Source organism: Heteronotia binoei, chromosome 5 (assembly GCF_032191835.1).
Source record: "Heteronotia binoei isolate CCM8104 ecotype False Entrance Well chromosome 5, APGP_CSIRO_Hbin_v1, whole genome shotgun sequence".
Classification (NCBI taxonomy): domain Eukaryota; kingdom Metazoa; phylum Chordata; class Lepidosauria; order Squamata; family Gekkonidae; genus Heteronotia; species Heteronotia binoei.
Window position 1 is genome coordinate 50,186,167 of NC_083227.1, and position 13,825 is coordinate 50,199,991.

The 13,825-nt window shown below is 39.7% G+C and overlaps 1 protein-coding gene across 20 annotated transcripts in view; it reads right to left on the minus strand.

Moving 5' to 3' along the window:
• Positions 1 to 13,825, minus strand: part of CADPS (calcium dependent secretion activator) — a 625,900-nt gene that overhangs the window by 491,500 nt on the left and 120,575 nt on the right. For all 20 annotated transcript variants that reach the window (XM_060239432.1, XM_060239433.1, XM_060239424.1 and 17 more), the window contains exon 2: positions 12,790 to 12,903. In XM_060239432.1, coding sequence (XP_060095415.1) covers positions 12,790 to 12,903 — 114 coding nt within the window. The remainder of the gene's footprint in view (positions 1 to 12,789; positions 12,904 to 13,825) is intronic.

The following is a 13,825-nucleotide window of genomic DNA, read 5'->3' on the forward strand; positions in this document are numbered from 1 at the left end:
TTGAAAGCTATTTGTGTACAGCAGGTCCCTTATGATTCTGCAACTCTGTCACTCTTACATCAAACCCTGCTAGTTATAAAACACCCATAGTACCATGGCGAACTACCTGTTTGGAACTGTGAAGGTTATGACATAACAGTACTATAAAGCTTGAGTCCAGTGGCACTTTTAAGACCAACAAAGTTTTATTCAAGGTGTGAGCTTTCATGTGCAGACACACTTCCTCAGATACAGTGAAATGGAATTGACTCCATACAATGGAGTAGAATGGCAATTAAGGATACTTCAATCTCTGATTTAGACACATTTATTTCCTTCACTATGTCCCCCCTGTTGAACTCAAATAAATGGTAACCATATAAACTAAGCTTGTTATTCCTGAATTTGATAAACATCTTATGTTGCATGCTAATTTATTGTTCACCCTCTGCCTAGATAGATAGAGGCCTTGGATTCAGTGGGAGCTCGCAGGATCGCAGCTCCTGAACCTTTCTGAGAGTTCCACCTCCTCCTTCTGAGAGTTCCACCTCCTTGTCCATTGAATAGTAGGTGCAGCTGCATAAAATCCCTGGATGAGCTCCACCACCTATTTTTCTACAAAACGACCCCTGGATGGATGGATGGATTGATGGATGGATGGATGGATGGATGGATGGATGGAAGGATGGATGGATGGATGGATGGATGGATGGATGGATGGATGGATGCCTGAACATATATGTTTTACAGGCCCTGCGGAATTGTGATAAATCCTGCAGGGCCCTAGTCTCCTCATGGAGGGCATTCCAGAGGGCAGGCGCAGCCACGGAAAAGGCTCTTGCACTTGTAGTGGTCAAATGGGCATCCTTTAGTCTGGGGATCTTTAACAGATTTAATGAGCTCTCATTGTGCTCTCTGGCGCTCATGTGGGCAAAGGCGGTCCCGAAGGTAGGCAGATCCCAAGTCATATAGGGCTTTAAAGGTCATAACCAGCACTTTGAATTGGGCTCGGAACACTACAGGCAACCAGTGCAGCATCTCCAGTGCAGGTTGGATATGCACCCGTAAAGGCAGCTCCAATACCAACCTGGCCGCAGCATTCTGCACCAGTTGCAGCTTCCGAGTCCAAGACAAGGGCAGACCCATGTCGAGGCCGTTACAGTAGTCTATTGTTGAGGTGACCGTTGCATGAATTACTGTAGCCAAGTCGCTGCGTTCCAGGTATGGAGCCAACTGTCTTATCTGCCTGAGATGATAAAATGCAGATCTGGCAGTGGCTGCCACCTAGGCCTCCATAGTTAGTGAAAGCTCCAGGAGAACCCCTAAACTCTTGACCCTCGAAGCTGGCACTAAAGGCGCCCCATCCGCCAATCCGCCTTGATCCAGAAGTCTTAGGAGATTGTCCAAGAGGGCGACCAGTACCGGAAGCCAGACTGAAATGGGTCTAATGCGGAAGTGTCATTCAAAAACTCCTGTAGCTGTGCTGCCACTGCCCTCTCAATGACTCGATAGGTTTTGTTGGCCAATTTGACTGGGTCTAAGGATGGTTTTTTAAGAAGTGGGTGAACCACTGCTTCCTTGAGGGGCGTAGGGAAGGACCTATTAATGATCTGTTGAAGTTGCACCAATAATTCCGTCCAGCATGCCCTTATCAGCCAGGACGGACATGGCTCCAGATTACAAGTAGTCAGACACACAGAACAGAGGACCTTGTCGACTTCCCTCAGACCAAGTGGAGCGAAATGGTCCAGCGTTGGAACAAGTGATGGACTCGGGGCCTCGAGTTCACATACTGTATCTAAATTGGCAGGGAGGTCCCAGCGTTGTGTCAAAATCTTATCTGCAAAATAATCAGCATCTCATTAAGAGGAGAGAAAAAGTTTCTATTGGGATATCCCTTCATGCTCTTATTATGCTGCCAGCAGATCCCATTGTACATCTCAACATGCCAGGAGTTACTGGCTAAAAAATTAAAAATTGTTTAAGGAACAGGGAAATGTGGCTTTCAACAAGCAATTGCATGTTTCTCTCTAAATACCCCAAACCAGAATTTAACAAAGGCTGATTTTTTTTAGCTTTGCATATTCAAGTTTATAGAACTGAAAGAGACAGGGTTGCCAACAGCCTGGAGAAAAAGTGCCCTATTTACATTCTATATGCTCTGTTAAGTAAATGTCAGAACACAAGCAAACCCGTACAGGGGCTACTTCATTGGAGAAAATGCAGGATCAATTAGAGGCAATGGAGGCCAGAGTGATGAAAGGCATGAAAGAGATGATAACTTCTTCCTTTTCACCATTTCTTTCACTCTATTCTTTCACTCTATTTTTCTTGGCATAGAGTGAGTTCACTCTATACATATAGACTAAAAATATGTATGACTATATGTATAGAGTGAACTCACTCTATGCCAAGAAAAATAATTTACCAAGAGATGTTGTTATAAGATACATGAAAAAAGAAATGGTGGGAAAGATAATGAATAAAATCTTTAAAAAGACATTGATAGTAGGAGGCAGCAGAGTAAGAATTATGAAGGAGTTGCCAAGGCAAGTGATAAATGATAGAAGAACATATAAAAAACTGACAGAAAAATTACGGGACAATGAAATGAGGTTTAGATGGATAATACCTGAAGGTTTGAGTTTTGAACTTCAGGGGAAAAGAATCACAATTACAAATGCACAGGAACTGCGTAGATTTTATGAAGAACATAAAGAAATTTGCACCACGATGGATTACAAATTATTGTCTTGGAATGTAAATGGACTAAATTCACCACAAAAAAGGGCAATGTTTCATTGGATTAAAAAGCAAAATTGTAATATAATTTGTTTACAAGTAGTGCACATTAAACAAAAGGATTACAAATTTTTATGGAATAAACATTTGGGGTTAGAATTTTTTACATTGGCTGAACAGAAGAAAAGGGAGTGATTTTTCATATTAAACAAGAATTGGAGCCAAAATTAGTGTTTAAAGATAAAGATGGAAGATTTGTAGCAGTAGAAGTAATATTAAATGGGAAAAAAGTTGTTATTGGGACTGTATGCGCCTAATGGTGCAAAGGATGCTTTTTAAAAAGACATTATACAACAATTTGACGAACTGACTTATGACCAAGTTTTGATAATGGGAGACTTTAATGGAACAATTAAGACCTCACAGGATAGGTCTGGGAAAACAAATAATAACAAAGAGGTAAATTGCAAAAGTCTTTTTTTGAATTGGTCAAACAAGAAAATTTGGAGGACATATGGAGGAAATTTAACCCTGAAGTGCGGGACTATACCTTTTTTTCAGCAAGACATAAAACTTTTTCCAGAATTGACATGTTGTGGGGCACTAAAGACTTTGACCTTATAACAAAGAAAATAGAGATTTTACCTAAAATTGGGGCTGACCATAACCCAATAATGTGGATTACAAAATTGTCTAAGAAGTTGAGAAGACGGAGATTGAATGAAGATTTACTACAGAATAAAGAAATAGCAACATACCTAGAAAATGAAACTAAAGCTTTCTTTCAAATTAATGACAAAGAGGATATAGAATTTCAGACGGTCTGGGATGCCTATAAAGCAGTAATGAGAGGAATATTGATTACTTTGAATAATAAAGATAAGAGAGCAAAAAGAAAAACAGTTGTTGGACATTCAAAAAGAAATAAAGAAAAAAGAAGGGCAGTTGAGAAAAAGGCCAGGGGAAAAGAAAATTAAAAAGGAAATTACAATATTGCAAATGCAAATGAGACATTTGTTAAATAAAGAATTGGAATGGAATTTGAAAAGACTGCAGCAGAAGTCTTTTGAGGGAGCAAATAAACCTGGAAAGTATTTGGCTTGGCAACTGAAGAAAAAGAGAGAAAATAAAATTATTAATAAAATTGTGGTAGATGGATGAGAGGTGGTTAACCAAGAGGGAATAAAAAGAGAATTTTTTAAGTATTATGCCAAGTTGTTTAAAGGTGTTAAAATAAATAAAGAAAAAATGGATGAGTATCTACAAAAGATAAAAATAGAACCCTTAACAGAAAATATGCAAAAAGTTTTGAATGATCCAATTGAAAAAATAGAAATTGAAGCAGCAATTAATGCAATGAAAAAAATGGAAAGGCACCTGGGCCAGATGGATGTACAGCTAAATATTTTAAAACCTTTAAAGATGAATTAATACCAAAATTGCAGAAGTTGATGAACATGATAAGAATAAAAGGGAAAATACCAAATACATTGAAGGAAGCTGTTATTTCATTGATACCAAAGGAAGATAGAGATGTCACGAATGTAAAAAATTACAGACCAATTTCGCTATTAAACAATGACTATAAAATTTATACAAAAATCTTGGCAGAACGACTTGAACAATATTTGATAACTTTTATAAAGGAAGATCAAGCAGGGTTTCTTCCCAAAAGGCAAATAAGAGACAATATCAGAACTGTTGTAAATGTCGTAGAATATTATGAAAGACATCCAGAAAAGGAAGTAGCATTTATCTTTGCGGAGGCAGAGAAAGCATTTGACAATTTAAACTGGGACTTTATGTTTGCAGTAATGGAGAAAATGGAGCTGGGAGAAAGCTTTATAAGAATGATAAAAGCAATATACACTGAACAACGTGCAAGGCTATGTATAAATGCAGATCTTACAGAAGATATGATAATTAGCCAAGGTACAAGACAAAGTTGTCCTCTTTCCCCATTGTTGTTCATAATGACTCTTGAAATATTACTGATGCAGATCCAAGAAGATAAAGAAATAGAAGGATTAAAAATAAAAGGATTTACTTACAAATACAGAGCATTTGCAGATGATATAATGTTTATAAATGAAAACCCCATACAAGTAACACCTTTGTTGTTAGCCAAAATACAAGAATATGGGGAGTTGGCGGGACTATGTATTAATAAAGAAAAATCAAAACTTCTATGTAAAAATATGCAAATAAATAAGCAACAAGAATTGCAGAGACTAACGAGCTGTGAAGTTACCTCCAAGGTAAAGTATTTGGGTGTGGAGATAACAATGAAGAATATTGATCTGTTTAAAAATAATTATGAGAAGCTATGGCGTAAAATGGATGAAGATATTTTAAAATGGAATAAACTTAATTTGTAATTGCTGGGTAGAATAGCTGTAATTAAAATGAATATTCTACCAAGAATAATGTATTTGTTTCAAAGTATTCCCAATGTGAAAGATAGTAAACAATTTGAGAAATGGTGAAGAAAAATTTCAGAATTTGTGTGGGCAGGGAAGAAAACAAGGATCAAAATGAAAATTTTGACAGATGCAAAAGAGAGAGGTGGATTTCAACTACCGAATTTAAAATTATATCAGGAAGCAGTTTGTTTAGTGTGGATAAAAGAATGGATAACGCTGTTAAACAAAAAAACTCTTAGTGCTGGAAGGCCACAGAAATAAATTTGGCTGGCACGCGTATTTGTATTATGGAAAAAAGAAGATGGACGGTTTTTTCTCTCACCATTATATAAGAAATAATTTGCTAAATACATGGATGAAATATAAGAAATATGGAGATAAGAGAAGACCGTTATGGATAGTGCCAGCTGAGGTAATAAAAATAACGACTGAGATAGGTGAAGAAAAGTGGTTGTCATATAATCAATTATTAAAAATACAAAGTGGCAAAATAGAATTGAAAACTGCTGAAGAGTTGAATAATAAATATGATTGGTTTGAAATGCAACAAATAAAGAGTTTGGTGGATAATGATATCAAAACTGAAGGAATAAGAAAAGAACAAACAGAATGGGAAAAGTTCTGCTTGGAGATAATGAAAAATTAATTTCAAAAATATATAAATTACTTTTAAAATGGTCTACGGAGGATGAAGTAGTGAAATCTCAAATGATTAAATGGGCAATTAATGTAAATAAAGAAATACAGATGGAAACTTGGGAATACGTGTAGAAGAATTCTATGAAGCTTTCAATGTGTCATAGTATTAAAGAGAACTGTTTTAAAATGATGTATAGATGGTATATGACTCCTAAAATATAGGCAAAGATGAACAATATGATGCCAGACAGATGTTAGAAATGTGAAAAACATGAAGGTTCTTTCTACCGTATGTGGTGGACTTGTGAAAGAGCAAAAAAGTATTGGCAGATGATTCAGCAGGAAATTTCTAAGATCTTGGGATATGAATTTAAGCAAGTTGCAGAGACTTTTTTGTTGGGATTACAAATGGAAAAATTTCCAAAAGATAGAACTGTAATTTGGTACTTGCTTTCAGCTGCTAGGACATTATAATGCGCAGTTGTGGAAGCAAGAAAAAATACCAGAGAAATGGGATTGGATTATAAAAAATATGACATGGAGTGAAATGGACAAATTAACAAGAATATTAAGAGACTATGATTTAGAAATTTTTAAGACGGAGTGGAAAAGGTTTAGAAGATATGAAGAAAAAGAGTGGAAAATAAAAGGACATTGGACAATTTTTGATAATGATTAAGTTTTAGAAAGAAGAATATAAATTTTTGTTTTAATAGTTACGGGTACCTTTAAATATTAGCATTTTAAGTAAATAACACCGGCGGAGGTCAAGTAACGGGGGGAGGGGTGGGAGAAAGTAATATATGGGATAGATAAAATAAGTTATTAAAGATGTAAGAAATAGATTTATTACCATATGTTACAAATAAAATTGTTTTAACTCAAAAAAGAAACTCTGCCAATGGCAGGCTGGCAGCCAGGGGCATGCACGGAAAAGCAGGAAGTTCCAAGTGCAGGAGTTCCCTGTCCTAGACAGCGGCTGGAATGTGTGTCTGGGAGCGCCCAGACCAAGTCCAAAAGACACCACCAACCGGTGTTGCCCTGCTGCCACCCCCCACTATGTGCAAGGAACACCTCCCCTGGGGGCTGCAGAACTCAGAGTGCGAGCCGCTGGGCATGCATCCACTTCAGCAACCCCCCCTCCAAGTGCCCAGCAGCCCTGTGCAGTCAGGTAGGCCCTCAGCCCAGGTAGGCTGAGGAGCGGCACCCCGCCTCTCCTGTCCAGCCACGCGGGGGGCAGCGTGGCGGCTCATAGCCCATTCCCCGTCCCCAAGAACCAAGTCTGTCCACCCTTCCAGGCTCTCCCTCTGAGAGGCCACTGACAGAGGGGGGGGGGTTGCCCCAGGAACGTGCAGCATATGCCAAGCAGGAGAGACAACAGAGGGCACTGCTCAGACTTTATTTTTCTGGAACAGAGTGCAGCAGTTTCCCTGGTGCGCGCTGGGCAGTCTTGCCGTGGGCGGGGCTCCGCTCCAAGTGGTGGTCAGAAGCAGCTGAGGGAGTGGGGGGGCTGTGGAGCGGCACACATGGAAGCCTCTGTGTTGGAGTCCCACCTGCAAAATGGAGACAGAGATCAAGAGCACCTTCAGGGGCAGCGGCTGGAAGAGCAGGCTGTGTTTCTCTTAAAGGGATAGTCTCTGACCCACCTCCCCGCAATGGGGCAGCTGCCATGGACACATGCCCCGTGCCCCACCAGGGGTTGGTAACGTGGCAGAGGACAGACCAAGGGAAGGGAGCAGTCGGCAGCACAGGGGAGCAAGGTCAGCAGATGCCCCCTGCTGGAGCCCACTGCCTGGTTCATGTGCCAGAGACGCTCGCACACCGAGCGGTTGAGAGTGAGGGAAGGTAAAGGTGGGGGGGGGACAGTGGAACTTACCCAGCCATGAGCGACAGTCTGTCCTCGCATGCAGAGCCTTCGGGAGCCTGGAACCTGTGGAGACCTGGAAACAAGAGCAGTTAGCCCCAGGGGAGAGACCTCTCTCTTTCCCTCACATGTCACAGCAACCCCATACTGTCAAAGCAACCGCGAGGTGCAAAATTCGTCACCAACATGCCTGCCTATCCCTCACTCTAAGTCCGTATGGCCGGGAGCTCGCTGGCAGAACTTCCCGCCACGCGCTCCTCTCCCTAACAACTGAGTTGTGCGAGGCCAGAGTGGAAGTATTACTAGGAGGGGGGAGACCGTGATTGGGTGCTGGGGAGGGGGCTTGTCAGCCTGAGGTGCGAGGGGATTGGCGAGGCAATCACACCACTCCCTAAGGGGTTTCTGAGCTTCCGCAGCAGCAGAGGCAACCTTTGTTTTTGGTTTCAACGAGTGCCTATGGGGCACGTCGCCGTTTTTGCAGGCGTAAAGTTGCACCTCTCAGGGGGTGTGTGTTATGGGCCAGATTCTCAGGAAGTCACCTAAGCCTGGCCATGCCCCCAACTCCACCCCCTCCTCCACCTAAACGCCGTGCTCCACCTCACTTCCACCCATGCTCGGGCGCAGCCCTCAGGTGCTGCTGCCCTTGGACAGAGCAGCACTCAGGCGGCCCCCCGCCCATGGAACTCCCCTCTGCTGTGGCAGTGCTGGTTGTACATCTTTCTGCACCCATGTAGCGGCTCATCTGCTCCCAAAAGACTTTCTGCCCCCCCCCGCCCCCCTGGATTGCAATCTAAGTCTCTATTGAAGAGACAGTTTTTCTCCAGGTTGTTGGCAATCCTAGGAAGAGAATTCATCTACAAGTGAATTCAGAGCATATAGAATGTTTTATTTTACAAACACTGAGTGGAAGTGAGAAAGCCTGTAAGTGCCTGAGGGATTAACAGTATAGTGCAATAATAATAAAAATACAGTGCCTGTTGAGCCACTTCTTTAGGAGAATAAATGACACAGAAACGTACATGAAGCAGCTCCCTTTGGAAATGATCTAATGCCAAATGCTGGGTACGTGGAAGTGCCTTTCAGAGAAATTAAGGCTGTACATGTGGCAGATGCTATAGGGAGGAGCAAGGATAGAGCAAATGCTTTACCTGCATAAGATTTCAGCTTCAGTCCTGAGTGTCTTCAGCTAAGAAAGAATCTCAGGCAGCAGGATCTGGCTCTGCCCAAGAATGCCAATGCTGGATCCATAAGGCTTACGTTGATAAATGACATCATTACTGCCTTTGGGTTTGTCATATAACCAGAAAGTTGCTACTTTTCCCTCTGGTTGTGTGTTAAGTGCTTCCAACTTATGGTGACCGTATGAATCCCATGACCTCTGCAATGTCCTATTCTTAACAGCTTTGCTCAGATGCTGGGTCTTCCTTTTCCTGTTGCCTTCAACTTTTCCTAGCATTCTTGTCTTTCCCAGTTAATCTTGACATCTCATAATGTGACAAAAGTATTTTTCCTTCTAGGCAAATATAAATGCACTCACTAGCTGTAAGCAACCTATCATGTAAAGAGCATAGTGCCTTTGCATAAAATATCCAAGTGAGTGTTAATGCATATGGATATTGTGCACCAAAATGTGGTCCCTTTACTCTTGAGCAATGAATTCAGCCAATGTATAAAGATGTCAAGTGATCTATTTGACTACTTGTAAACATTTATGGGTGTCATAATGATCAGTTCCACAAATTAATTAGTACACAGAAGACTTCTTTTCTAAATGTAATTAACTGCCAAAATATTGATTCTTTTAGTAAAGATATAATAGGAAAATAACATTTCCTAATTGAAATTTATGACCTCTGAAATGAGAAAAACGACATAGAATACTTTAATGATTGAGTATTGCTGAATGCATACTTCCCTAGTTCCATATTAGTCTTTTTTATTACCTGTCAGGTTAGTCACTTGCAAAAAAGAAGCAAATCTGTGATCCAACATAAACTTACAGAGAGGAAACTTCAGTTAATATGTCTGTGCATCATATATATGACATAATCCTTTAGCTATTCACCGGAGAAGTTGCATATATTTATTTATTCATTCTTTTATCATTTATTTCTTATTCATTGAATTATATCAAAGGAAATCTCATAAGGACTAGAGCCTTTAGGTGACAAATAATATGGGATAAAAGATTCTCTTGTGCCACTGGAATTGTTCTCAAAGATATGAAGAATTAACTATTGTAATAGTTATAGCATAGTCTTAAGTAGATTTGTTCAATGGGGCTTTAATCCAGGAAAGTGACTTTAAAAGTGCAATATTAGTCACTTAGGAGCAATCAGTTTCATAAGAAGACCATGATTTTTCAAGGCTTTTCTCTGGTTCAGTAAAACTCCATATGCAGGGAAGCCCACCTAGCTACTTCATTGTATTATTCCTTTTTATGAAAGATGGTTATTTTGGTGGGAGGGGATGGGGGCTTTCCCCCCTGGGATTCATGCTTCAGCTTGTTTTGTACCTTAATTTTAACATATAGTATTGTTATCTAATTTATTAGTTGCAAGTTTCTTTGAGTATATGTTAAATTTTGTAATGTAAACAAACTGTATTAGTAGTAATACATAGCATTTATATAGTGCTTTGCTTAATACTTTCACTTACAGTATCTCAGTAGTCTGTAATGTAGGTCTATATTATTATTTCTTGTGTTACAGGTAGGGAGTTAATGGTTAGAGGAGGGGTCCCCAGTGTGGTACCCATGGGGGCCATGGCACCTGCTGACATCTTTCCTGGTGCCCACCAAGAGTTTTTAGAAAGTGGGCAAGGCCAGGTCAAGCTTTTGCCAGTCAAGCTTTCTGATTGGCCCCTGGAGATTTAATTGACTGAACAGATAATTAAAAACATTACTTCAGCAGCGGCTGCCACCACAGCACAAGGATCTTCACTGTGCAACTAATGATAAGCTGTTTGTATGCAAGAAAATATTTGTAAACAATATGTTCATTTAAAAAGGCATCCTATTGCACAGAGCTTCTGCCTTAAGTGTTGAAGTTGTTGTTAGAGTTATGCATAATTTAATTCCATTAAATTTTGTGATTGGCCCTACCTCTTGTGGCTGCCATTTTGTGGCTGTGTCCACCACCTTATGTTAGAATTTCAGATGCTCAAAAAGGTTGGGAATCACTAGAGACTCCATAGTGTGTTCATGGATGATCTAAAGTTTGAATGAAGATTTCTCTGGTTGGATTCCTAGCTACTATAAGACAATATCTTTTTTTTTTAATCTGCCACAATGAAATATAACAGCCATTTCCACAGCTCAGTCAATATGACTGATAATATTACATTAACAGATTCCCCAGTAACAGGTACCTAACAGCTGTGTATTCTAACAACTTTTAAAATAAGGACACACTTAGAAAACACCATAAAGGATAACAATTTTAACATTACCTGACAACTCAGCGCTATTTAGTTTTGCCAACTGGAATCCTAATCGATAATTACACTGGTTTTTATGTCGTGGCAGCAGGTTTAGTCATGTGAGCTACATGGTAAGTCATCTGGTGGTTGCTGTTAGGCCTGGGGCCTCAAAGGCCAAAACAGCCCTGGAAAGGATTCTGCTACTCTCCTGCCTTTTACTGACAGAAACCAAACCTGGAAGGCTGACAGAAACTTACAAATACCTAGGTTTGGCCCTAATGATGCCTGTCTGTCTATCTCTTGTGCTACAGACTGCAGTCTATACACTATAGAAAGAAGATGGTAGACAGGGCTTGGTGCAAGTGCCTCTCTCCCTGACAGGGGTGCAAATAGATGTTTGCCTTGGTCCAAGCCGGCAGCAACGCTAGGTAAGAAGTCTCCCAAGACAGTAACTACAATGACAAACAGTGCTATAGCAAGAAGTGTTATAGACCCTTCTAAGTCAATGGGCTTTGGGTAAGAATCTTTTTAATGCGCAGATTTTGAAGATAATTGAGTAATAAGATTGTAAACAGGATATTATCTGCTATCTTTGGGACAGATAGCTTTGAAAATAAAAACTACAGTAAAATAATTCAAATATCTATAAATTGGAAGAAGCAAAAAAACAAAAACAAAGAGAGAAAGTGTGAGTGAGAGAGAGAGTAACATGTGGGAATTTTAAGTCATTTTCTTTATACTTATTAGGTATTTGATTACTTAGCATAATGCAAATGGAATTTCCAAGCACAGGAAACCAAAGGAATATTAAAACTGCATTAATTTAGCAAAATATTACTTGCAGCATAAATTATCCATTGGTCTATTTTGTACTTTGCCTATCATGTCCATTATATTTTATAAGTGGTTTTGAAGTGCCGATAATGCTTTTACAGTTTAGAACAGAGAAGGACAGGCTGAATTCTCATACAAATTGAATTTTTCCTGTAAGAGAGCAGATATTATATTTCACCCATCTCTATCCCTTTCCTTTAATATTCACTAAATGCTACTGTTTCTTAGGGTCAACATTCATGAGATACTCGACTAGATCTCCATACAAAGCAGCTGCTTGGGAGGGATATTCAGATTGGGGCTCTGGGGAGCCGTCCAGGCTGTTTTCCTGAATTGACATTTGCCCCAGTGAAGTTCTTTCATCAGGTCAAATGGAGTGCCCAGAAGGAGTCAGACCATTCTCACCTTTGCTGCAGCCCCCCCCCCCCCCGTTTGAATCCCCAGATGCTATTTAGTAATACAAACACATCTGGCAATCAGTTCTCAGATCATTCACTTAGTGCATCCCTTAGAAAACTCTTCTGCCCCAATCATATGCATGTGTGCTCAGAAGTAAGTCCCACTGCACAGGGCTTTTTTTTTTTTTTAGAAAAAGCCCAGCAAGAACTCATTTGCATATTAGGCGATGCCCCCTGATGCCAAGCCAGCCAGAACTGTGTTCCTGTGCATTCCTGCTCAAAAAAAGCTCTGCCACTGAGATCAGTAGGACTTACTTTTGAATAAATGTTCTAAGGATAACAGCCTCATAAAGAGCTGAATGATATAGCCTTAGTATTTGCTTTTGTGCTATTTTAGTGCAAAATTAATATCTTCGGATACTTTTATGCTTCATATCCAGGGGCAGGTTCTCCTTCCATAGACTAGGAATGGCTACTTGTATTTTCTTACATCATAGTAACTCTGGACTGCATTCATGAAAGCTTCATCGGCGACAATTTGAGTCTCTCCATTGAGGAAGGCTTGAAAACGATCCTTGACAGTCTGGAGCTGCTGTTTGCTTATCTGAAAAACAGTAAAGATAAAAAAAATCTTTTATAATATTTATTATTGTTGTTTCACAATCACAGATTCTCAAGGTGGTTTGCAAAATCAACTATGATGAAACAATAATAAAATAATATACTATCTACCAAAAAAATTCTATAATTTCCAGTGGAGTACTGAAAAACAGCCATGCAGCAATTAAACAGTCCAAAATAGATGATGATGATAGCAGCAGAATTAAAAGCAAGAATTACAAGTCAGCTAAAACGCTAATTAAAACATTAATTCTCCCCAGAATTATGCAGATTGAGACATTTAGATTCATGGTCAAGAAAATAATTCCATATTGTCCTCCTAAAACACACCAAATCAAATCTGTAATATGGGAAATTATGCAGATATACCAAATTTGCATACATTTTCGTTCATTGCATAATTTGTTCTGCTTCTGTTGGCCATTTTAGAACGGTAACCAACTATTAAACGAATTGGAGTCAACTGCATAGAATACAGGAAGTTTTACTTTCACTTATTGAGAATGCCCATGTGTCTTTAAAAAAAAACCCTCCATGGGCACAAAGATTTAAGTTATGAGAGATTTGTCAGGATGATGAATACCAGACTTTTATGATTACGTTAGGTGATCACAGACGTATAGACGATACATGTCCATAACTAAAACGAATAGTAGTTTGAAGAGTTTCCAAGTAAACAAAATCATTTCCTGGCTCAGGATGTATTGCCATTCTTTCTGTCAGTTGCAGAAGTATCAAAACTGGTATTTATTCTAGAAGAAGAAGAAGAAGAAGACTGACATTTTCCTTTGGTGGACTGTACAATTGCTGCAGTGAACACAATATTCTGTAGAATCACAGAGACACAGATTTGGGAGGGTTCATACAGACCATCTAGTCCTGGGGTGTCAAACATGCGGCCAGGG